Here is a 26,106-nt window from a genome sequence, read left to right as displayed (position 1 = left end):
GCCCCACCCCCCCACAGGCTGGGCTGCCAGCCACCAGCCAGCAGTCCCTTCTGCCCTCCCCTTCAGACAGAGGCATAGCTAGGTAAAATGGAGCCTGGTGCAAAATCTGAGTTTTGCGGAAACCCCCCCCCCCCATGGGCGGCTGCTTTGATGCTGGAATCCACCCCCAAACAGCATCATTTTCAATGGTGCTTAAACTAGGGAGCCCAGATTATCCTTTTAAATCCACCTTAAAGGGAGAATCTGGGGTCCCCAGTTAAAACAACATTGAAAGTGATGCTGTTTGGGGGTGGATTATCCCTACCCTGAAACAGCATCACTTTCAATGTTTAAACTGGGGACCTCAGATTCTCCTTTTAAGTCCATGCCGAAGGGGGTGGATTTAAAAGGAGAATCTGGGGAAATTTGGGGGGTGCCTGCTATCAGGGGTGCAATTGTTAAGCTAGCAGCACCAAAATTTCAGGGTATCTTTAGGAGGCCCTCCTAATGATACCACCCAGGTTTGGTGAACTTTGGTGCAGGGGGTCCAAAGTTATGGACCCTCAAAGGTGTAGCCCCCATCTTCTATTACAGTGATGGCGAACCTTTTTGAGACTGAGTGCCCAAATTGCAACCCAAAACCCACTTATTTATCACGAAGTGCCAACATGGCAATTTAACCTGAATACTGAGGTTTTAGTTTAGAAAAAATGGTTGGCTCCGAGACACACGTTACTCGGGAGTAAGCTTGGTGAAGCAACCGTGAAATGCATGAATCACGACCCTAGGAGGGTTTACTCAGAAGCAAGCCCCATTGCCAGCAACCGAGCTTACTCCCAGGTAAAGGATCATGCCCAAGCTAGCCTAGATATGTGTGTGTGTGTGTGTGTGTGTGTGTGTGTGTGTGTGTGTGTGTGTGTGTGTGTGTGTGTGTGTGTGTGGGGAGGTGATTTTCCGCCCCCCCCCCACATGATGAACTCTGTGCACGTGTGCCCACAGAAAGGGCTCTGAGTGCCACCTCTGGCACCCGTGCCATAGGTTCGCCATCACTGTTCTATTAGCTCCCATTGGAAACAATGGGGGATGGGGCACCTCTTTGGGAGTTCATAGCTTTGGACCTCCTAGACCAAACTTAACAAAACCTGGGTGGTATCAGTAGGATACTCTCCTGATGATACGACCCAGGTTTGGTGAAGTTTTGTTCATGGGGACCAAAGTTATGAACCCTCAAATGTGTAGCCCTATCTCCTATTAGCTCCCATTGGAAACAATGAGGGATGGGGCACCCCAACAAATCCCTGAATTTTGGCGCTGCTAGCCTAAAAACTGCACCCCCTGCAATCCAAAAACTGAAAAAACACTAAAAAATACAAAACCCCCACAAACGGGGGGCGGAGCTTCGGACATGTAATGGGGGTTGAACCCGAGAAACCCCTCCTTACCTATGCCCTTGATCACTAGGCAAAGCAGATTTTATTCATCTACTTTTAACATCGAAATTGCATGTGCATGAGCTGCAAGCAGAGGAAACTTCCATTGGGAACCTTCAGAGAATCTCTGATGCAGCACACAAAATGGTGGCCATGAGCAGCAAAAATGAAAGTAAGAGATTTGGGCAGGAAAAATAAAGTGTTTCCTGCCTGCCTGCTTTTGTTCACTCAGGTTTGGGGAAAAAAGATTGCTAGTTTAGTTATTTTTTAAAACCAGGTTGAGAGAAATAGAACATTTTGAAGAAATTTGTCAAAAAGAGCTGTGTGAGAACTTCTTCCCCAAAATGGTTTTTAAAACATCCTAAAGACATTTTATTTCTGCTATATGGAATTCACCACTGTCATACAGTTCACCCTTTGAAACTGACATTTTCTCCAGGGGAATTGATCTCTCGTAATCTGTAATTTTGGAGGATCCCCTAGGTCCCCCTGTAGGCTGGCATCCCTAGCATGCTTAATTCTAGGCCTGCAACCAGATCTTTCGCAAAGCTGTTAATTCTAAGCAATGCCTTGTCTGTTTGTAAGATCTCAAATGTTCGAGTTCTACACCTTTATCACTATGTGGCAGATTTGAACACTGCAGCTATGCGCACACACACACACGCGCACACACACACACACACACACACACACACACACACACACACACACACACTTCCCTAGTTGTTTACATTGCAAGAAATCACCCATAGGTTGCTAAGGTGAACCCACAGCAAAGGTTAAGAGGCTGCAGCCACATCAGATAAGGAGAGAACGCCCTCCTGGCTTGTTGGCTGTTTTTTGGGACAGGGAAATTCCAGTTTAGAAGTTTCTGTTTCCTCCTCTGATCTTTGAGATTCTTGAACTAAAAGAGGGAAAAAATGAAATAGTTCATATTTCTTCGTTTTTCTCATTTGACTACAGGAAAAATCTTTTGTTTCCAATTACTGTAGCTCAAAATATGACAATAAACACCCATTGTTTCTTGGAAAAATCCAAAGCTACATGAGTTACACAAGGATGTAATTAAAACCAGGGAATTCCCCTGTTCGTTTCACTTCTGAAGAGCTTTAGGTAATGAACCTTAAAACACCCAGAACTAACCCAATTTCTTCAGTGCAACACCTCAAATGCTGACTGCTCTTGCCAGTTTTTGCAGGTATTTGATTTTTAAATCACATGTTTGTTATAGAATCAGAGCAAAAAGCATAGTTTCTGCTTCAAATTAAAATGGGCTACCTAAAAATGGATCTATGCAGCACAGAGAATAATTTGAGCGCAGGCTAAGCATAAAATTCTTTCTTAACAATGTGCTGTTTGAACTTTTGCAAGCTAAACATTGCAGTCTTAGTTGTCAGGAAACTATGCATACAAATCCATTCTGTCAGAGCAGCTATCTAAAGGCATGCAGTTGGTGCTTTGTGATCTGTTCTAGCATTAGCCATACAAAAACATTTTGCGAGGGGAAAATTTACAATTAGTCCTGTGTGCCTAGAAAATGCTCTGGGGTACGGCTGTTCAATTTTAGTAAAGCTTTTTGACAAGGTGCCCCATAATATTCTCGCAAGTAAACTAGTGACATGTGAACTAGACAATGCTACTATTAGATGGGTTTCTAACTGGTTGACTGATTGAACTTAAAGGGTGCTCATTAATGGTTCACCTTCATCCTGGAAAGAAGTGGCCAGTGTGGTGCCACAGGGTTCTGTCCCGGCCCCAGTGCTATTCAATATTTTTATCAACAACTTGGATGATGGAACAGAAGGCATGTTAATCAAATTTGCAGATGACACCAAATTAGGAGGGGTAGCTGATACCCTGGAGGACAGAGTCAGAATTCAAAATGACATGGACAGATGGACAGAGGTGAGATTCAGGGGGTTCTGGGCAGAGGTGGGATTCAGGGGGTTCTGAAGGTTCTGTAGAACCTGTTGTTAAAATTTAAAATATCTTTTTAATACTTAAAATATTTTATTAAGTATTAATATTTTAATACTTAAAATAAAAAGTGATATTAAAAATATTTTAATACTTTTCAACAGTCATTATTTGAATCCCACCACCTGTTGTTAAAATGTTTGAATCCCACCACTGGCAGCTGGGCCAAAACAAACAAAATGAATTTCAACAGAGGCAAATGTAAGATACTACAGTTAGGCAGAAAAAAATGAAATGCACTAATATAGGATGGCTTGACAACACTACATGCGAAAGGGATCTGGGAGTCTTAGTAGACCACAAACTGAACATGAGTCAGCAGTGTGATATGGCGGCCAAGAAAGCCAATGCAATTCTGGGCTGTATATATAGGATTATAGTGTCTAGATTGAGGGATATAATTGTACCTCTCTATTCTGCATTGGTTAGACCTCACTTGGAATATTGTGTACAGTTCTGGGCAAGAAGGATATTGACAAGCTGGACAGGTAACAAAAATGGTAAAAGGTCTGGAATCCATGCCCTATGAGGAGAGACTTAGGGAGCTGGATATGTTTAGTTTGGTGAAGAGAAGGTTAAGAGGTGACATGATAGCAATGTTTAGATATTTGAAGGGATGTCATGTTGGTGAGGGACAAAGTTGTTTTCTGCTGCTCCAGAGACTAGGACCAGGAGTAATGGTAAAGGAAAAGAGATTCCACATAAACATCAGGAAAAGCTTCCTGATAGTAAGGCTGTTTAACAATGGAATGCACTACCTTGGAGTGTGGTGGAGTCTCCTTCCTTGGAGGTTTTTAAAGAGAGGCTCAGTGGCCATCTGTCAGGAGGGCTTTCATTGTGTGTTCCTTCATTGCAGAGGGTTGAACTTGATGGCCCTTGGGGTCTCTCCCAACTCTAAGATTTTATAATTCTAAGGTTGCCTACCCCTGTTCTAGGCCTGTTTCATATGGAGGTTTCCCTGTGATTCAGAAGCACAACTGCAGCATTTTTTTCTCCAAGTTTTCCTATGAGGACATTTTTCATTTACAATCCTTCAATGATTTGGTTATCATTTTTACTGTTTTCTCAATTGATGCAATTTGAGGAAACATTGAGGAATGAAACAGATTTAAAATCTCAGAAAGACCCATTATGCAACTCCTCACCTCACAGTGCCTTTACAGTGGGGTCTGCTCGTACTTACATGCAAGGAGGTGCCCCACTGCTGCTGCGTGGCTTGTGTAGCTTGCCTGCCCTCACTTCCAGGTCACTCCCCTCAACCATCTCAAGATTGAAGATTGGCAGCTTTTTTTAGCCCTTTAAATGTGATATCAATACTACTTATGTCAATATTCCACCAGCATAGATGATGGCCGTGGAGCCCAGGGCCATTTGCACACTGAAGTGCGAGCGGCCCCAGAGTGGCCGCTGCCCATGGAGGTGCCTCCATGCAGGGGGCGCCTCCATCTTCTTCCCCCAGACTTACCTTCTTTCCCTGCGGAGCTCCTCAGGAACAGGGAGGCATGCCCATGCTGCCCTCCGACCCCCGGGGATCAAGCCTCCCCGTCCCTGCGGAGCTCTGCAGGGAGAGAAGGTAAGTCTGGGGGAAGATGGAGGCACCAAAAAGTAGTTTGCATAGCACCAGGAGGGAAACGCTGTTTCCCAAATGTCTCACTGATTGAGCGAGGCAGAGAAATGCCATTCCCCTGGAAAAAGCACGGCGCTGCCTCACTTTGGAGGCAGCAGCTGTGCAAACAGCACCCGAGGGACAGGGGGTTTACTGTTTATGACCTGTGCAGACTCTGCCACAGTGAGGAAGCCCAGGGAAAAACCATTACAGCTAAGCCCACAAACCATGGGAACAACTTCATGAGAAAAGACCTATAGTCTGAACAGTCGATGCCAGATCCCATGCACATTACATGACAAACACCCCTACATCAATTACTCTCTTCTGCTAAGCAAGGAACCATGGGCTTATGGAAAGAAGCTTTCTTCTTTGCAAATCCGTTTGTCCTGTCCAAGGAAGGCTTTCTCTATTGGAAGAAGATGTCAGCCATACTTGTCTTGAAGAAAAATCTTTAAACCCATGTTATCATCATAATAAGATAATAAGATGATGTAGTAATATTAATTAATACTGAAATCTATACTTCAAAATATATGTTCAAGAAATATGAACAATGGGAGACATTCTTGCAGAGGAGTGCTCTGAGATGCTTGTAAATATAAGCACTGTACTGTTCCCCCTTAGATCCTTAAGTTCTATTTCTACAACGGTAAGTCTGCATATTTAAAAATGAAATTGACAACATTTCAGATGCAAAGTCCAGGAATACAGGGTAGTTTCAGTTCTTCTCTCGTTTTACTTGTCCTTATTTTATTAAAGGCATCAAAATCTGTTTCATGTCCTGAAGTGGTAAAATGATGATATGATGGGTAAAAAAAATAAATTATTTTTCATGTGACATGAATGCAATGTTCTGTACAGCCCATTTGCATCAACACAATTTTTAGGCTGTTTTATAGTTCAGTTCTGTGCACTCCAGACTAGGTCCATTGATTTTCAGTAGCTTATACTTGTGTAACTCTGCAGAGGATTGAGCTGTTGTTCTTGCATCTTTCCAGTTTAGTCACTTGGGTCTTCCTCATTAATTCCAGACCCGAAGCGCCCCCCCCCCCAATTATTTTATTGCACACTGACTTTTTGCTGTTCACCACTTAGTATTGCATTCTTATTGCCTCCTGTTAGCAATCACATCTACCATCACCACTAAACTGAAAACTACTATCATAAATCAGACAGTGGCATTTGGTATCTATGAAGTCACATGTGAAATCAGCACATCTACAAGTCTGCCCCCAAGTGGACCTATTTAAAACCACCATTTAAGCCAATGTTCTTAAAGAATTCATACCATTATGACACCACATGAGTACTAATCAGTTCAGAGATAGTTCTGGTGGAGTGCCCTCCAATTAATTTAAACGGGCTTAAAAAGCTTATTACAGTGCAATCCAAAGGAAAGTTATTTCAATCTAGACCCATTCATTTCAATGGGAGTGGACTGGAGTAACTCTGTATAGGATTGCACTGTTAATGATCAAAAATTTCATTGCATTTATTGCATATGCATGTTCTCCAAGGATGTCAATCAGAGCTTCTTGTCAATTAAACATTGCATTTATATATTGAAAACATTCCTTTCTGATGCTCTCAGATCTGGAAGCTTCTTACACATTTACAGCCCCATCCTAGTCTGGAGGCAGTGGGACGCCAGCGCCTATGTGGTGCTGCCCCATCACCTCCAATAGGGTTTTCCAGCAGTGCAGGAAGCTTGGGAAAGCCTTGAAACCTCCTTGCCACCAAAAAGCCCCATAGGGCAGAAAGAACATGTGCCACCAAAAGGGTGGCATACGTTCGAGGGCCAGTGCACCATACAACAGGCCCAAAGCCCTCAAAGGGAGTACCCCAGCCCACTCCCCCAACACTGGCATCCAAGTAGGATTCCAGCATAGCCCTGCTATGACCTGAACTTAGGGTTTTGCAGCAGCAGGATATGCAGCCACCAATGTGTTTGCCCTCTCCGCCAGGGTAAATACCCTGGGAAGGGCAAACAAGCCTGCACAATGGCCCATCATTCCCTAGAGCCCTTTCAGCTCCCCCCCCCCCCACTCTTTGGATTGGACTGCTGGATGTTAGATGAACAACAATTAATAAAATTAATGAAAAAAGTACACAGTCTCTAGAATAAAACAAGCTGATAAACACTTCACATGAATCCATATCACAGATTAAAACACTGTATGTTGCGTAAAGTTACTATGAGCCGTTTTATGCAGTAATTTCATAAGTGTATATCTTGTTGTCTGTACCTTACCCAAAGATAAGACTTTATTATCACTCTTTCTGATATCATTTCTAATTCTTTCTTTCTGCATGTCTTCAATATTAGGACATGATTGAACTAGTTCAGCAGTTCTTTCACAAGACTAAAGTGTCCACTCCTGAAAGCTTTTGCTAAATTTACCACCACAGATAACAAGTTCAGCACTCTTAATTACAAATATCAAAATTCAAGAACAGCTACAATTCTTTGCAGAAATGAAAATGACTGAATAATTTTATTTTACATTTTTCGGGGAGTGAGTTAGTGGGTAGAATATTGAGACACATCAATTTTCTTTTAGGCCTCTTTTCAGTGTGATATGATGCATAATCCAGGGCAAAACTGAGAAAGTAAAAAGTTTCACATCAGAAAATCCATTTGTTGCAATAATAGTTAATCATCCATAGAAGGTAGATACAGACAAAATTGTAACATACCTGAGAACACATGAGTCCACATTCTTCTATCCTAGGAATAAGCTTATAACCATATGTTCCCCAAAACATTGCAAAAATGTGAAGCTTGGCTATCATCTTAATTTTTTTAATTTTAAAAAGCATGCTTTTTCTTTCAAAATAAACTATGAGTTCCCACCACCACCGGTAGAAAGAGCTTTTCCACTCTGACAACTCATTCACTTGTGCCAAATTTTTATATATACTGTGGCAGGAGTCCCACCTCCACAAACTTCTTCAAATGAACTCCTCCCCTTACTTAGAAATCAACTTTTCTTTAATTTTTTGTATTTAAAAACAGACCAGCAAATGACTCATGATTTTTTAAAAAAAAGTTCTTGGGGATTTTAATAGCTCAGTGAATTTGAATTAAACTTGCTTAGTCAGAACAATTTTTTTTAGCATTTGGTTGTAGAGTGTATAAATATTTTCAGTCTGACTAAACGTAGAAAGGTGATCCTCAAGTACACAAGAGAGAGCATAGAAATGGAATTGTGCAAGGCTTCTAACAAATAACAGATTTCGACAACGAGCAAGCTAATGAGTTCTATTTGAAGCATTTTGATGAATGGGACTGATATATGATACATAGAATGATTGTTCTAGCCTTCCATAGAACATGCAGCAACTCATTCACTCCTTCCTCCTCCTGCCTTACTGCCCCCTTTTGTCAGGATTCCTTCTTCTAATCAAAGTTTGCCAAAATCATCCAGTTCCACACGTGGAATAACTGTTAAACATCAAAGTACTAATTCACTTGAAACCAAGATCTGAAAATAATTTTGAGTTAGATCTCAGTGTACTCTGCGTGGTCACAGCCAGCTATGCTTAGAACAAATTGAGGGAAAGAGGAGGGAATCTATGCGACAAAAGAAAGTGTGCAGACCAATAACTGTAGAAAGTGTCTACAGACCAATTATAATTACGGAAGATTTCCAGGCTCCACGTTAAAAGTTGGAAACCCTATTGCCTAATAGCTTTCTGACTGCATAGTAGTTGTGATGATGAATTTTCATTTCTTCCTGCCTTGTTGCTACTTTTGCATGAGCACAGCAAGTGAAATTGATTCTTCCCCAAGGCCATGTGATTAAATGACATGATTAGATGATTAGAAGGTTCAGGTGATTAGATGACATGCGAACACTGGCGTAATGCCCATTGGGCAAGGTGGGCAGCTGCCCAGGGCATCACCTTGTGGGGGGCATCAAAATGCTGGGTTTGTTTTGGGGTATTTTTAGTGGTTTTCCATTTTTGGCCTGCAGGGGGCGCAGTTTTTACGCTAGTGCAGGGGTAGGGAACCTGCGGCTCTCCAGATGTTCAGGAACTACAATTCCCATCAGCCTCTGTCAGCATGGCCAATTGGCCAAATACGCCAATACGCCAATACGCCAATACGCCAAAGAGCACTGGGAATTGTAGTTCCTGAACATCTGGAGAGCCGCAGGTTCCCTACCCCTGCGCTAGCGGCACCAAACTTTCAGCGTATCATCAGGAGACTGTCCTTATGCTACCCCCCAAGTTTGGTGAGGTTTGGTTCAGGGAGTCCAAAGTTATGGACTCCCAAAAGGGGTGCCTCTATCCCCCATTGTTTCCAATGGGAGCTAATAGGAGATGAGGGCTACAGTTTTGAGGGTCCATAACTTTGTTATGGACCCTCAAAAGGGTAGCCCCCATCTCCTTAGCAAAGAATGTGGGATGGGGTACCCCCTTTGAGGGTCCATAGCTTTGGACCCCCTAAACTGCACCAAACTGCACCAAACTTTGGGGGTACCATAAGGACAGTGTCCAGATGATACCCTGAAATCTTGGTGCCGATACATCCAAAAATGCGCCCCCTGCAGGAACTTCCCAGAAATTTGCCCAAGAATCTTTGTTCTGCATTGAGTTTTCTGTATTGCTGTCAATGGGGGTTGCAGGCTGGGGGGGGCATATTTCTGAAGGCACAGTCTCAAAACATTCAGGGTCTCATCAGGAGACTGCCCTGATGATACCCCCCAGGTTTGGTGCAGTTTGGTTCAGGGGGGCCAAAGTTATGGACCCTCAAAACTGTAGCCCCCATCTCCTATTAGCTCCCATTGGAAACAATGGGGGATGGGGCACCCCCTTTGGGAGTCCATAACTTTGGACTCCTTGAACCAAACCTCACCAACTTGGGAAGTAGCATAAGGACAGTCTCCTGATAATATGCTGAAATTTTGGTGCTGATATGTCTAAAAACCTCACCCCCTGTAGGCACCAATGTCCTGGTGCAAAAAAGAAATTTGGTCGTGGTGGAGTGGCTGCCCATGAGGGGGGGGGGGGGCATCCATCTCAGGTTTTGCCCAGGGCTAGTTTGCCCAGGGCTGCCTCGTTACGCCCCTGCATGCGGACACTCCACAATTACCATTAGACTTTTTGAAAACACACGTATAACACATATGCATGAAATAAAATAACACAGATGATTACCAGATGGTAAGATTTTTAAACACAGTGTTTGTTAATATCGCTCACTCTCTGACTAATTTATTTAAACAATCAGTACATAGCAGCAGATGAGGTGCTAGAATTTCCATGATGCTTTGTGAGAATGAAAAGCTATTAGATGTCCTGTACTATACTGTTTGAATGTCGCCTGCTTTTAAAGGCCAATCTGCCTTTGACCTGCTCACAACCAACAAGCAGAACATGAACCAAATCAGCAAGTGCTCCAGCATCCTCAGCATTTGAGCCTCAGGGTTCTGCATTTCCACCTTCATGATCTGACCCTCTTGTACTTTTTCAAAAGTATGAGTATGGGTAGCTGAATATCTATTCATCTCTTTGTTTACCACAAAAATCTTAGGCCCCTTCCGCACACGCAAAATAATGCGTTTTCAAACCACTTTCACAACTGTTTGCAAGTGGATTTTGCCATTCCGCACAGCTTCAAAGAGCACTGAAAGCAGTTTGAAAGTGCCTTATTCTGCATGTGCGGAATGAGCCTTAGTAATTTCTTATTAAGAAATCTCATCCAAACACCAACTCTGCTTAGCTTCTGGGATCCGATGAGATCAGGCTATACCACCCTGATTTCCCTTTCTAACTTTTCAAAATTATTGGGACAGAAAAAAAACTATATTTAACCTCAACAAAATACCATATACCTGAAAAGAGTAAAAAATACATTCAGCAAATACATTGAAGCAGAATAGAGATAATACTTTATATACTTGATACACCAGGAAAGGAAAAATAATGAACTGTAGTAGAGACATATCATGGAGCTTGAATGAATTGCTGTGGAAGGAATTGGAAAGCATCCCACAAGACCAATGGCCAAACTACTGACTCTGCTAAGTCTCTGCATAGTTTTAACTACAGCCAAGAACCAAATTCAGTCATTGTGCTAAAGACCACAGTGGGAGACACAACAACAAATCACAGAGCAAGAGAATATAAACGATCCCAAAGGTGAACAGAGATCAAATCTGAATGGAGAACTCTTAGAATACTTTTCATACCCAACTTGGACTGATTACAGACAAGTTCTTTCCTTAAGGCAAGCTTATCTTTGGGTTGGGTCAGATTTTTAATTATGCAATGTATTAGCCAAATAATCTGGGTGTGCTTTATTTTTATGCAACAGTCCAAGTGTCACTGTGCCTTTTATGGCCAAAACCATGAATTATCCCAATGTGGGCAAATTTTGACCTTTTCACTTGATTCGCCTGCAATCTGCAACTGTATGAGTGCATTATTCCTGCCTCAGATTGATTAATCTTCTCCCTCAACATGACTTCCTGCTCCTCCCTTCACTCCACCCATTCTCCACGTGTTGTGGTGCTGCCTCCCTCATTTCAGTCCCGGCATACCCCAGTTTCCTTTAGGCATCTCTTGTTGAAGGACGTTGCTTTCATCTATCACCATTCCTAATATACTGGCTCATGTCAGGAAGGCATGAGGCTTGGACATTTCATAGTGTGACCATGAAAATGCTTTCCCTGTGCAACAATTGACATAACCCCCCTCCCACCCCCTCATCTCCCCAGTATTGGCAGCTTTGATCTGGTCTTTGTTTCCATAAGCACCACACAAGGGTTTGTTTTCCTTCACCTTTCAATGATATCAACTCCACTTTGTGCATTTGATAAAAACCCAAATTGTGTACATAGAACTCAGATGTGAACAATCACTACATCATTCCATCCAATTTTCCCCCAAGGCAGTTTCCATTCCTGACTTCTGTGGACACTCTAGTGAGTAATGTCAAGTAATTGACACCATGTGGCAAGCATATTCCCCAGGGTGCCACTATGGGAACCTGAGGGCAATCGTGCAATTCTTCATTCCACAATAGTTGACTTCTGACTTTTCACAAGACTGATTTATCATGAAAAGTAGTGATGTTTCCCTCGCTTAATCTTCCAGGTGCTTTGTTTACTGCTACAATGGCTGTCTATGGTGGCATTACCATGAGTCATGACTCCTTGATGCCACACTGATCCAATTATCACAATAAAAAGTAATCACAGCCATGGTCGTGTGTAGTAGCACAATGGATTTCCAGGCTGGCAGTGATTGCTCATATGCATCTGTGACCATCTACCATTCCATTAGCAACAATGATCCTGCTCTTTGGAAATGCATCATTGGATACATTGGGAAACATTTGGAAATATTTGAGGGGCTTAGGAACACATATCAGACTTTGAGAGGTTGTATTGCAGAAGATTTTTTCAGCAGCATCATAGTATTAATCTATGAGAGTGTAATGAGGATTCATAAGCAGGATGTTACTTTTTAGTGATTTAGTGTAATTTCATAATATTTATAGTATTTATATTTTGTAATATTTTTAAGATTATATGTTCTTGAGACCCATATATTTATTGTATTTAGTCCATATGTACTTTATTTATTGAATGATATTTTACATAGCAAAGAACATGGTGGTGTACAGTGATATTTTATGTAGAACATCTACATCTATTCTTGAACGAGTGTTTTCGCTAGCCTGTTTTTATGCTAGACAATATGAAAGTGATCCCAGAATATTATGGGCAACACTAAATTATGTCGCTGATGAAGTGAACAAGATTTTCACGAAACGAGCTTGACTGCACATTAGACTCTCTGGACATTTTTTTTGCTATTTGTACCATAATGGTGTGAAACTAGAGTTTTGGCAACAGATTGTCACATAGGATTTTGATCCTTGCATTTCATTTCTATTCACTGTTGGAATAAATTTGCACATTTGTTAGCAAACTTTTGTTTATTTTTGTAGCCTGGGCATAGTGACTTTGTCCTGGTTGTTGTTTGTGCGCACACAATATCAATGTTGTTGTTGCTTATCTAGAGGCCTTATGATGTACATCAGCAATAAATATAATTAAACCCACTCTGCTTGTATGAATCGAGCCTCCTATATTGCACACATGCATGGAAGGTCTAGCTTAACCTTGAAGAGGCTTGTTAGCATTTCTTATCACTAGTATACCTTGAGGGGTGGGGGGTGGGGTCTTGTGACCCAGATGCCACTTGCTTGGGGGGTGCACTGTTGGGGTGGTTCATCAAGGCCACAGGCTGCAAGCCATAGGCTAAGAACCAAGGGTCAAGAACCCTTTGACTCTTTCCCTTTGTCCTCACATCAAAAGGCTTGCATTTCTGGCCATCCCAGGCTTTAACAACCTGCAACAGGAGGGAAACAAAAGCTCATTCTGATCACTCTCAAATTGGTTTGAAAGTCTGGTGAATTCCGCACAGCAAATGTATAATGGGTTACAATTGTTATAATGGAACACGTTTTCTTTTTTCCCGTTCACATGTGTATTGTGTAGGCAGCGATCAGAGCCTGTGGAAACAATCCAGGTTGCTTTTGCGTCTTCACACGGAGATTCTTCTCTCTTTTTTTAATTTCCTGCAGCACATGTGTAGCTGCACAGGCATACAGAAATGGACCCCTGCAGCCATGCTGATCATCCCATAATATGATCGACTGCACCTGAGTTGCTTCGCAGGTGCAACACGCAAAATAAAATAAAAAGAGGCCTCCCTGCAATGGCAGGGCAATAATGAATGTACTGCTGTGGCAGGTGGATTCTCCCTGACTGTGGACTGCACAGTGGAAAGGAGGGAAATAAAGCACCTCCTGCCTGGCTGTTCACAGGGGAGCAGCTCCAACCCAGGATTTTGCAAAAGAATCACTAGTTTAGCAATTTTCAAAAAAACCAGGTTGAGGAAAATAAAACAAGGCAAACTCATTTTGGGGATGGGACTTGTGTGAAACCCCCTCCCCCCCCCAAAAAAAACCCACCCAGTTTGTATTGCAATCTACACCTGTTATATTTGCCCTGTGCGGAATCCACTTCTGTGACATGGTGTTAATGATGCAGGCAGTTATTTCTGTAATTTGCACAGATCACTGCCACCAACCTCTCTGCACAGATAACCATTTCAGTATTGGGGGAGAGAAAGTAGTCATACAAAGAAGGTCCTTGAGCTCAGTTTTAGGGAGTTGGCTTTTAACAAAACACTTGTTCAAGGCATTTTGAATAGACTCAAAAGTATTTGGGGTGGCTATATCTTGGCACCGACTGCCTGCTTTTTGCCATGTTTTCAGGGCTAGAACATGTGCCCATACGTAAGTATAAACCTCCCTGTAATACAGTTGCACAAAAAGAGCTGCAGTGTTTACAAGATTTCTCCTGCTGGAAACCATCTCCACAAATAAGGCATGCAGTCTTCCTGTTTGCATTCTGGGGACCTTTAAATAAAGAGCAGATGTTAACTCCCATCAGTACTGAATTCCATTATGTGTCCCTTTATTGGGAACTGGTTAAAAACGCATGCAATAGAGGAAAAAGTGTTTGTAGTTTGTAGTTCAGACAATAATTGTTGTTCAAAACTAATCATGGCCAGACTATGGCAATTTGATTCTCTGGACAAAATGTTTAAAAAGCCTGCTCAACCTTATTGCCACCCAGACCCTTCCACAAGGACAAGCTTAGCCTCCCCCAGCAAATTTAATATAAACTCCACATTGCACAAATATACACGTTTCTTATCTGAGGGTACTCCTCATTTGTCAAGCCTCTGTGTTAATCAAGACTCGTTCTCATTTTATATATTTATATATTTCAATAGAGAATTTATTTGCCTCCTCCTTAAAGACTAGTTTGAGGAGTCTTCTAAAGTAGAAATGATACAATAAAATCATGCATATATCATTATAAATATTAAAACAAGCCAAAAACAACCCATTAAGCACCTTGAAGTAATATTCATAAAACTGTCCTCAACTTTGAAGCTGACCATATAAACAGCTAAAAAAAGATGGTGCCTCTCAGTCAAAAGTTTGGGTAAAAAGGGGTTTTTTTGTCCTGCCACCTAAACCACAGTAAGAGAGGTGCCAGGTGGGATTTTAAAAAGGGACATTCTGAAGGTGCCATCACTAAAAATACCATGCTTCTGGTTGGCACCCACTTCACTTCTGCAGGTATATAGAATAGACAGTGAGTCTTGGGCACTGGACAGTAAAGAGAAGGATGGGTAGTACAAGAGGAAGTGGTTCTTCAAATACCTGACCTTAAGCTGTGCTGGATCTTTAAAGGTAAGTTATTTTTTACCTGAATAACCTTTTGCAAAGGTGTGGGGGTGAAAAATGGCACCTGGGGGCAACACCTGCTCCAGGCACCACCCCCCACACTCCACTTAGCTGGCAGGAGCCTGCTGTGGGCTGAGGGGCTCCCAGCAGTGGCCCAGCCTGGCTGCTCCTTTGGCTGGCGGAGGCTCTGCTGGCTGAAGGAGCAGCCTGGTGGGCAGAGGCAAGAGGATGGGTGTGTGGAATGATTCTCCGCCCCCCTATGTGACCAACTGGCGTTCACCCTGGAACATGTGACCCCACATGTCCCCATGAGCACTCTGCCTCTGGCCTTTTGTGCCTGAAGGCTTGCAACCTCTTTATTTCATCAATAAAAGATAATGTCATGTCTTGTTAAACAACAAGATTTTATTAATTACAGATTTAAAATATTATTTTTCAACAGCTGCACGCTACTACCTCTTTTTCTATCAAAGGGCATTGAATCAGTGATCATTAATTGTGAACAATCTGTGTGCATTTTGTCAATTCTCTAAATGCATCTTTCCAAGTTGTCTGTAGCTATAGTCCAAAAGACCAGCGCACAGGATTCTCGCTGGTTGTTAAGTATCAGCAGAGCTCCTTGAGCACACCAGAAAATTTCGGTTTCAATAGTTGACAATGGGAAAGCCCCAGATGTGTTCATGATTCTTGTCCAGGGGATCACAGTCCATGTATTTAAGTTAGGGCTGTCACCCAGAAAACACAAAAATAATTGATTAATTGTATGAGTTTAACGAGAGTGAGTTAACAATGCAACCCCAAGAACACTTTACTAGATGTATTGGAATAAATCTGTATAGGATTTGGAGTAGGCAAGCTACAGCTACTGTCTCAGAATGCCATCCTAAACATAGTTATACCCACTGTCGTGCGCCCGGTGCGAGGTCGCCGCCGGGACCCCGGTTGCCAATCCGCCTTCCCCTGCCTGGCTGCTGGTACTACCGGCCTCACTCCCATTCTCCGGGGAGTGGACTAAGTGGGTCAGCCGTTTTAGCCACAGGATGGCCCGGCTGCCCACAACTGCCCTAGGGCCCACAACACGTTAGGAAGGGTGAGTAGGGAAGCCTCCCTCTCAGCCCCTGGGCTAGTAGTTTCGCCCTTCCTCCCAGCACGTGTCCCCCCTGTCCCAGCCCCGCTCCTCTCCCACTCCAGGGCCGTCTTCCCTTTTGTCCTCCGTTCTTCTCACCTCCAACACTCCCTCCATTGGTCCCCTCCCCCTCTCTCCTGGTCTTTCTCCCTTTTCGGCTTCACTCCCCCGCTCTCCCACACGCTCTCCCTCCTTCCCTCCTCCTCGTTCTTCCTCCTCTCTTTCCCGAGCTTCTCCCCTTTTATCTGTTCCTGGGCCAGCTGAGGGGTTGAAAACCCCACCCCTGTTCCTCCGTGCCCACTTCCGGCTCCCGTCTTCAGCCCAACTGGGCTCAGTTGTCCAGCCTCCCCCGATTCGCCCCTCTTCCAGCTGACGCGGCGACGGGACTTCCCGGGACCTCGTTCCTCCGCTGCCGGAACGACACGCCTCCCTCCGCCGCCAGAGCCGCCACCCATCACAACCCCTGGGGGAAGAGCGGAGCGCCAGACGAGCCCATCGTCAACCGCCTGACCGGCCTCCTCTCCGGCGCTTTGCGCTGCCGGGGCCCCGCCCGCAGGCCACGGGTCGGGGCGCGAGTCCGGGGAGGGGGTGGGGGTTACCCCCACACCTGGACACCCACCTGCTAAAGTCAGTGGACACAGACTTGTATAACTCTGTTTAGGATTGCTCTGTGGTTAACCTATATGTGTACCTCCATAAATAATAATAATTTTGAATGGAAAACATACTGTCCTTGTTTTGAGATTATGTCCATACATGCTCTGACCTGGATAGCCCAGGCTAGACCAATTTTGTCAGATCTAGGAAGGTAAACAGGACTGGCCCTGGTTAGTACCTGGATAGGGGACCACTAAGGAAATCCAGTGTCACACGAAGAGGCTGGCAATGAAAACCACTTCTGTTCATCCCTTGTCTTCAAAACCCTACATGGTTGTCATAAGTCAGCTGCAACTTAACAGCAGCACTTTACACATACAATATCAGGACATGGTATAGCCATCGCCATCTGTTGCAAGGGCCTCTCCTAAGGTGACACCCCCTACCTACTGTCTTTATAAGTACTTATATATTTAAAACAATTTTAAAAAAGAATAAACAGCTCCGTTGATCAGGAGCAGTTTTTGGATCTTTGAGCCAAAATTTTTAAATCTGTTAATTTAATTATTTGATCCACTAAACACTTGAAAGTGAGCTTGCTGTCATGAGATTTCTGCAGTCAGGCAAGAAAACTATTAGAATTTCTTTTAAAGGAAAAAAAAATACCACAACTGCTCAGCTGGAAGTATTATATATAGCCCAAGACTGAGGAATAAAAAGGAAGATCAAAGCTACTGGGATCACATCAAGCTTTAGGGTGGCTCCATACTAGTTAAAATTGACAAAAGTATCAATGGTTCAAGCCAATCAGTTAGTCTTCTGGCAAAGAAAGAAAGGACAAATCCTCTTTGACCACACAAGAATACTATGTTGTGGACCATGGGCCATGCATATACAAAAGCCAGGGTTGGGATAGGGAGGGAAGCTGAGCAAGGTTCGGTGAAAAAGCTGGCTGGATCCAACCCCATCATTAGCACAGACAGTTGAAAAAGCAGTTCCAGATGATATAGTCATCAATCTGCTGTTCTTCCATTCCTTCCCTGTCATGCTCCATGTTTTGCACAAGGCACACAACTAACATTAAATCCATCAGAACTGCTGTGCAGACAGTTCTTTACAAGATTAGCTCCCAAGCATTATCTGCATATTTACTTACTTACTTCATTTATCTCCTGCTCAATGGGAACCCAAAGCAGCTTACATCATTGGCCTCCCTTTTATCCTCAGAACAATCCTGCGAGGTCACTTAGGTTGAGAGTGTGTCTGGTCCAAGGTTACCTAGTTAGCTTCCTTGGCAGACTGGGGATTTAAACCTGGGTGTCCCAGATCCTAGTTTGACACTCTAACCATTACATAACACTGCATAATCAGATAATGAACTAACAGCTGTGAAGGTCACAGTGATATCTCAGCATAAGTAACGTGTCGCTTATATCTGGATCTGTCCGTGTATATGCATTTACCTGTCTCTGTAGAGGGCTGAAGTAATGCCCAGTCTAAGGATGGCATCTTTTGAGAACAGGTGGCTCCTTGGTTTCCATGCTGATGACTGGACTCTTTCATTCCTGTATTCTTCTTTTTGTCGGTGAAAGATGATGCTTCAGGGCCATCAACTATGCGAGGAAAGTCTATTGGCTTGGCCAGCCTTTTGGGGACAGTTTTAACTTTAACATCTTTGTCTTGTGACTTCTTGAGCGTCTTGGGCAAACTGCAAGAGACACTGTTTCTGTTTTTGACTCTTGGATTTTGTTTGTCATTGACAGGTGTCATGGACTCCCTTTTATTTTCCTGGTTGGTTGTAGACTGTGGCATGGCCATCAGTGGTTCAAGGAAATTAAAATTGAAAGCAGACATGTGCTTTTTCAGTCTCCGAACACTGATTCCCTCAACCAAAAGGTCTGTAGGATTAAATGGGGGAATTTCCAGCATAGGCTATAGAGGAAAAAGAGAAACAAAGATTTGGGAGATGTTTGTATTATAAAAAGCATAAACTGGGGTAATAAATGCCAATAATCCAAATCCAAACCATGTGATGTACAGATTTATAAAGGATATTAAAGCAATCATGCAGGTTGCTCCTGTGCATAATTACTTATTGTTTTTCATTTCCTAATAATGGACTTAGAACAACCAGTGTTTGGACTGTGGAAACTTTATGGACTATTAATCAACATGTCAGTTAATAATAATGTTATTTTTTAATAGATTCAGTGGTGCTAATCAACTCTCTCCCTGACCCAGGCTAGCCTGATTTTATCAGATTTAGTACTTGCATGGGCAATCTCCAAGGAATACCAAAGGAGTAGCCTGATGTCAGCCGCCGGCCTCCCTACACTGCCACCAATGCAACTGCTAGCCTGGGTCACCCCTATTAGATTTTGTCCATGCTTGGCTGTCAACTGAGGGGGCTGGGTGGTTCTTCGTGGGCTTAAATGGAATCATTTTCTGCCATCTTGAGGTTTAAGGATATGTCTTTTTATTGTTGTGCTTAAAGATTATTGTTTTTAAAGATGTTTGTTTGCTATACCAGGGTTGCTATGCAGATGAAAGCAATGGCGAACCACCTGTGTTAATCTTTTGCCTTGAAAGCCCTACTGGGTTGCCATAGGTAATAGGTTGGCTGTGACTTGACAACATTTTACACATACACAATGGGATTTCTTAAACAGGCTCTTAGTTGATCCTTTATTCTGAATTTTGTAGTAGTGTGATATTCCCTAACAGTATTCAGCCAGATCTTTAGGATTCGCATTTCAAAATCTACATCAAAATATAGTTGATTTGACTGTTTGAAAATTTTGGAATCTACCAAAGTACAGGCAAAAATTAAGTGATTCCTACCTGTCTCCAGAGAAGTTCATATTTCCCAATGTCACAGGTTTTGTCATGCCTCCGATCAATAACAACTTTGATTGTATCTTCTTGAACCTGAGTGCATAGATCTGATGTTACTGGGGTAGAAGGAAACATAGTTGGACTACTATTGATTTCAATCAACCATGGTTTAAAGTCATCTCCAAGAATAAAATCTGCCCCATAGAGTTCAAAGCTGCTCCTCCGTGGTTCAACTTGGTCCTGCACCACCTTCATTGTATAGATTATATTTTTTTTCATGGATGGATAGATAATATTATTCCAGACATGGCCAAGTCCTTTCTTCTTTAAATATTCTTGGAATTTGCTGCTTGACCACATGTTGTGGTATGGCAACTGAGAACTGCGGTCTGTGGCATTCTTGTAATTTTTCTGAATGGAATTATTGCACAGATGAATGGAACTGTGAAAAATGTACACAATAATTACTCACATGAAAAAAACTGAGCAGAAATGAAGAATTAACTATTATATTTCTGAAAAACACACAAGTAAACGTAACAGGGATATATTCCACTTTCTTAAAAAATGTAATTCTATTTAGTTTGTTTGATACTGACATACTTTAAAGTATTTAATGCAATTGATTGCAATGGTTCCTTTCCACCAAGTGAGGGATTTTCCACTAGAGAAATACTTAGGGTTAGGTCCATTGGAGAGAAAAAAAAGTACCTCTGCCAGTGGAAGAGCCTTCAGGGCCAATTTATGTGCTGTAAATTTTATTTACTTTTTTATTAAATTCCTATACCATCTGTCCCTTCTCAGGCTGGGGGCAGTTCACAACAGAAACCATACATATAGAACAACCCTTCGGGGATAAGGCAGTCTATAAAATCCAATAAATAAATAAAATAAATAAACATATAAATACAATAAGACTCTAAATACTGTAAATTGAAATTTAAAATTCTACATACTTATCTATTAAGATGGCAAAAGCATCCCATTACAGCTGAGCTCATATAATCTTAAAGGAGAGGGAAAGGATAAAAAGTTACCACCAGATGGAGGGAATGGGGGGATCCCAGAGATGGTCTGGTAGTCCATGGTGGGAATTCACAATTATGTGAAGGCCTGATTTGGGTAGGAATTGAAGTATGTTGGGAAAGGATGTTGAAACCTTCCCTCGGTGCCATTTTCCCAGTCTGAAATGTTTGCAGGTGTCACTATTTGACCTGTTGAGGAAACTTATGTGTAGCCCTCAATACATATAAGTTTTCCCAACAGGGCAAATAGCTGTTCTCTAGGGCTTAAACTCCCTGTCCCAGAGTACTATGGACCTAAGCTAAGTCAGGCCAGCACATGCTTAGGAATTAAGATATATGGAACTCCAGATATATATCTGATCAACAGTACTCCAGGTGGCTTTGTGGGGGAGGGCCATAAGGACATGATAATGAATCAACCCTCCATTGGAGAAAGGGAACCACTGGAGTCAACCAAATGGGTATAATCCAGACTACTTGGCACTATTAAATAGTGTTCAGTAGAGGAGACCTGTTTTAAAATTGCTCTGTGATGTAAAATTAAGGGATGCGGAAATTCTTGTATCATAAAAGATTATTGTATATGTCTTCATTTCCTAGTATCTACATTATTTTCTAATATGCTTTGTTGTTAAACTGATTTGTGTATGGATCAGTTTCTCACACATAAAAGGGGGATTAAAAATCCTTCACAAATGAGGCAAATGTGGGCAAGAGTCTGATCCAAACTGGATAACCAGGTTGAATCAGTTTCATTTGTTGCATCATTTATGCTTAGAAGAAGTTGAATGAGACGACATGCACTCGGTCATTGTTCCAGTTGGAGATAAGTTATAAGGAGTTAAAGCTGAGATTTTAGCAAACCACTGAAATAACATTATGTGCACTCTTCAGATAAACAAGATCAATCTTTTAACTTTCCTCTGTTACAATCCAGTTCACACTAAAGTACATTGCAATCCTATTCACAAATTCTGTTCACACTAAAGTACATTGCAATCCTATTCACCATTCCAATCTAAGACCATCAATTTCCATGGGCTCAGACACTAAAACCAAATAGCATATTAAGTTGTAATTTTTTTTATAATGGCAGCCCTGTGGCAAGCAAAAAGAAGATTTTGCCTCACAATTATTTCAAATGAATTTTTTAAAAATTCCTTCTCCTCATACACACTCACACTTTTCTCAGTTACCTGTGTAGATCGTTCAAGGAAAAACGCTGAGTGGAAAATCTCAGATAGCTTTCTTTGTAGAACCATACAGTCAAAGGATTCCAGTCTGTGACAAGAAACCATTGCCTAATATCAAACTTTGTATCATAAATCAATAGTGGTGACTCAATGTACTTTTGGACCACCCATTTATGATCCTTTATTGGAAACTGATCAGTTGGTTCAACCAGTTTTAGAATATCCTGTAGTCGTTTCTTACATACTATTTCTGGAAGAAGAAAAAAACATGAGAACAAGCATGTTAATATCTAAATCAAAATGTACTCTAAGAAAAAAATGAAGAGCTAACTGAATGGAAGTTGCATATGGTGGAGAAAATGGATATAGAGAAGCTTTTCTTCCTCTCCCATAATATTGGAATCTGGTGGTACACAATGAAATTCATGAGCAATAGTTTCAGGATAGGCAAATGGAGGTCCTTTTTCTCTCAAAAAGTAATTAAAATTGTGGCATTTTCCACCAACAGATGTGGTGATGAACCACTAACTTAAATCACTTTAGCTGGAGATTAGGTTCATGGAAGAAAAGTCAATCAATGACTGCCAGTCCTAAAGTCTAAAAGGAATCCCCATAGTCAGAGGTAATAAACCTCTGAAACCCAGTGCAAAGGGTTTCCTGTTAGTTCATCCTTCAGGACAACTGGTTAGTTACTGTGTAAACCAATAGGCTGGACTAGATGGACCATTGGTCTTAGCCAGCAGGGCACATCATTTGTTCCTATGTACTTATGTGCTATGTTTGAAGCTCCTAAGCATCTTCTTTCTAAATAGCAGCTGTGTAAGGTTCTGATTTGGATTGAGATGATATCATGGATAAGGGACACGTTCATTTCTTTACCAATTCCAAATGAAGAACAACCATAGTGTAGAAGCATAAGAGAAAAAACTGTTTGCCTACCTCTGCCACGAGATTTTGCTCCAGGTTTGATAATCCAGATGTTGTGGAGACCATCAATATCATGCTGAGGGTTTGCTAGCATGATTTTATGCAAGATCTTTTGACACTGAATGAAATAGCTTCCTGCATTGCAAATCACTGCACCCTCACTGCAAACAACCGAAAAATATTAAAATAGTTAAGGCAGCTGAAAATTAAACGTTAGTTTTTTCAAGCAAGAAGTTTGTGAATTAATAGAAGGGAAAATTCTGAATAAACTAACTTTTAAAATATTCTCCAAAAGTGATATTTGATAATGTTTTACTGGAACACACACTTGGGTTCTCTTTTCATTGATTTAACATCCATTACTTGGATCTATTATAGATCTGAATTTTGATTTCACTCATAATCATGCAGTGAAGACACCATGTACTGCACTGTATGCTTCCAGCTTTTCTATTGATGAAAGAAGGAGGAGGCCCTTTTGAAAAGTGAAAAGGTTGTGTTGGAGATTGTGGGATTTATGTGGACAATAGTTATATGAACAGGGGAAGGAAGAGGGAACAGGAAAAGATTGAGTAGGAAAATCGATAGGGTCTAATTCATACTGTGTGAAGTTAAAGCTGTAAAGGAGTAACATGGATAATTAATTATGCATTTTGAGCAGTCTGTGTGTGTTTATCCACCTTACTCACTGAAGTGCAAGGTGGGGTACAGTGATATAAAAGACAATGACATTAATAGAATATAGTACATAGCATGAAAAAGGCAACAAAATAAAATTAAAGAAATTAAAGAAAAATGAAATTGAAACCATATATTACATAAACTAGATTTCTCAGTTAGCGAACTAAGATACCATAAATTGGATGTAATAATTAGAGGTGATGTTGAGCCAAAAAGTAATGTCCACCCAAAAAGCAAAGCAGAATAAAGTATACTTTAGAAAACCAATTAATTTTTTCTTTTTGCCATCAAGCACTGCTGATAGGTTTTCAAGGGACCGGACATTCAGAGCTGGTTTGCCTTTCCATGCCTTTTCATAGACATGGTATTTCTTGGTGGTTTGGTTTCCCATCCAAATTCTGAACAAGGCCAACCCTGCTTAGCTTCCAGACTTGCTTGGCCTATCTAGATCAGGGCACAATATTCAAAAAGCTTCAATAAAATTGTGATGGTTGAAGTCTTCTGGACCTAATTCAAAATGTGGAGATCCCATTTGGAAACTCTGTGTGCTTTTGGTAAGTTAAACAAAGAGTGGAAGATACAGAATACCAATATCTTGAGGTCACCCAGCTTCAAGACCCCTGTAAATATCAGATACACACTTATTCAGGCTGTGTATTTATCCTCACGGGACATTAATAACCTTACAAGAACATTTACTTTGGCCAGGTATTCGGCACTTCCCACAGTAATCCTGGTGGGGCGATTTAGAATTGCTCTTTACTCAGAAAGATTGTGCCCATATCAGTCAGGTGAAGTGAAATCAACGGAGCAAGTATTTTTTCATTGTCCACATTTTAATGAGGCATGCACCAAGTTCATTCATCCATTATTACAAAAATTCCTGGGTCAGTCTGAAAAAGGCAAGTCTTGACTGGCTTCTTTTCTGATGAGAACTCTCAGATTTCATGCCAAGTCTTAATATTTTGTGCTTTGGTTTACAAAGTTTGTAGGTTGCAATTTTCAGAGGAATACTGAAACCTCAGATGAGTTGTGTGAAGTACCCTATTTCTTGAATACCTAATCTAAATTTTAATTGTAATTATTGACTGCCTTGAAATGAAACTGCTCTAATGTTACACAATAATGTTATTTTTCATTAGTAATGTGTGGTTTTTATTGGTCTATAACTGCATTAAAATTTAAATTTGAAGTTTCTGAATGGTCACTATGTCAAATGAGCCCCATTAGCTTTAGCTAGTGAGGTCACTATGTCAAATGAGCCCCATTAGCTTTAGCTAGTGAGTGCTGTACAATCCGCCAGGTGGCGCACAGGGACGCAATCCACTTCTGCAGGTCAGCCAGTCCATCTGGAATAGTGTCCTCTAGGGCAGGGGTCGGGAACCTTTTCCCCTCAAAGAGCCATTTGGCTCACCCTCCCCCGCTCCCCCGCCCACTTGCTCGCTCGCGCCCCCACCGCCCGCTCACCCCCCCCCTACAGGGCAGGAGTAGATGGGCCCGGCGGCTCGGCCTGGCCGGCCGCCGGGCGAGTGAAGCGCCCGCCCTGCAAGGAATGTTTGTTTTATTGACAAAAGTTTTCCCCAATAGTCACCAGCACAGGAGAAACAGTTTGATCTCTCTCTTTCAACAGTTTCCCGTCCAACCGACACGTGCCTTCCCTCTCCAGCACTGATGACTACCGTATCCCTCCCCCACCCCAAAACAAACCCTTGCAAATGACACAACACCTGCTGATTTTCGGCCCGCGCGCTAGATCTGCATCCTCACTATAGTTTCCGTCCGCCTGTAATGGACGAGAAACGGGACAAGTTCTACAGCCAGCAACTTGGGCGCCATCACTTGCTTCTCTCCCAAGGCTTGTGGGGAGGGGCGTGAAAACCTTTGGGGGGGGGGCAAGGGCCTTGAAACAGCCTCAATCAATACCTATTCAGGGCACCACAGTCATCCAACTGAGCCTTCTAAGGCACCAGGAAAAGTCGGGTGAAGTCACGAAGAGGCGATCCTGCCTTAGAACTAAGAGGGTCGGGACGACGGAACGTCACGGCCTTGCTTGAAACTCCACGGCTCCTAAGCAAACCTGGCGTGAAGGGGAAGCAAAGATGCCGAGATATGCCAGTCTCTGGGGCCACTGCCTAAAGAATAAAGGGTGGCCGTGCTTAAAAAGTACAAATAAATCTTATCAGGCTCCTGGTAGAAGAATGGATCCAAGAGGAAAGGAGAGAAGGGGTCCCTCTTTAGGGTGGGTGGGCCCAGCTACCTGTGCCCACTGCTAATCAGATTAAAATGGCAGGCGGGGGAAGAGGGTCCCGGCGGCTCGGCCTGGCCGGCCGCCGGGCGAGTGAAGCGCCCGCCCTGCTCCTTGCAGGGTGGGTGAAGAGGATCCCGGCGGCTCGGCCTGGCCGGCCGCCGGGCAAGTGAAGCACCCGCCCTGCTCCTTGCAGGGCG

The 26,106-nt window shown here is 42.4% G+C and overlaps 2 protein-coding genes across 2 annotated transcripts in view; both read right to left on the bottom strand.

Annotated features, from left to right (window-relative positions):
* IL17REL (interleukin 17 receptor E like) overlaps positions 1–7,862 on the bottom strand; it is a 39,477-nt gene extending 31,615 nt beyond the window's left edge. The window contains exon 1 of the mRNA XM_048501588.1: positions 7,693–7,862. Within this exon, the coding sequence (XP_048357545.1) occupies positions 7,693–7,815 (123 nt within the window). The 5' untranslated portion in view covers positions 7,816–7,862. The remainder of the gene's footprint in view (positions 1–7,692) is intronic.
* Positions 7,863–15,877: 8,015 nt separating this feature from the next.
* The window catches only part of TTLL8 (tubulin tyrosine ligase like 8), a 36,829-nt gene continuing 26,600 nt past the window's right edge, over positions 15,878–26,106 (bottom strand). Inside the window, exons 10-14 of the mRNA XM_048502470.1 lie at positions 22,993–23,141; positions 22,057–22,303; positions 19,842–20,277; positions 18,464–18,932; positions 15,878–16,002 (exon numbers count right to left, since the gene is read on the bottom strand). Coding sequence (XP_048358427.1) covers positions 15,992–16,002; positions 18,464–18,932; positions 19,842–20,277; positions 22,057–22,303; positions 22,993–23,141 — 1,312 coding nt within the window. The 3' untranslated portion in view covers positions 15,878–15,991. The remainder of the gene's footprint in view (positions 16,003–18,463; positions 18,933–19,841; positions 20,278–22,056; positions 22,304–22,992; positions 23,142–26,106) is intronic.

The sequence above is a fragment of the Sphaerodactylus townsendi genome, linkage group LG06 (assembly GCF_021028975.2).
Source record: "Sphaerodactylus townsendi isolate TG3544 linkage group LG06, MPM_Stown_v2.3, whole genome shotgun sequence".
Classification (NCBI taxonomy): Eukaryota; Metazoa; Chordata; class Lepidosauria; order Squamata; family Sphaerodactylidae; genus Sphaerodactylus; species Sphaerodactylus townsendi.
This window is presented reverse-complemented; position numbering and strand designations above follow the sequence as displayed.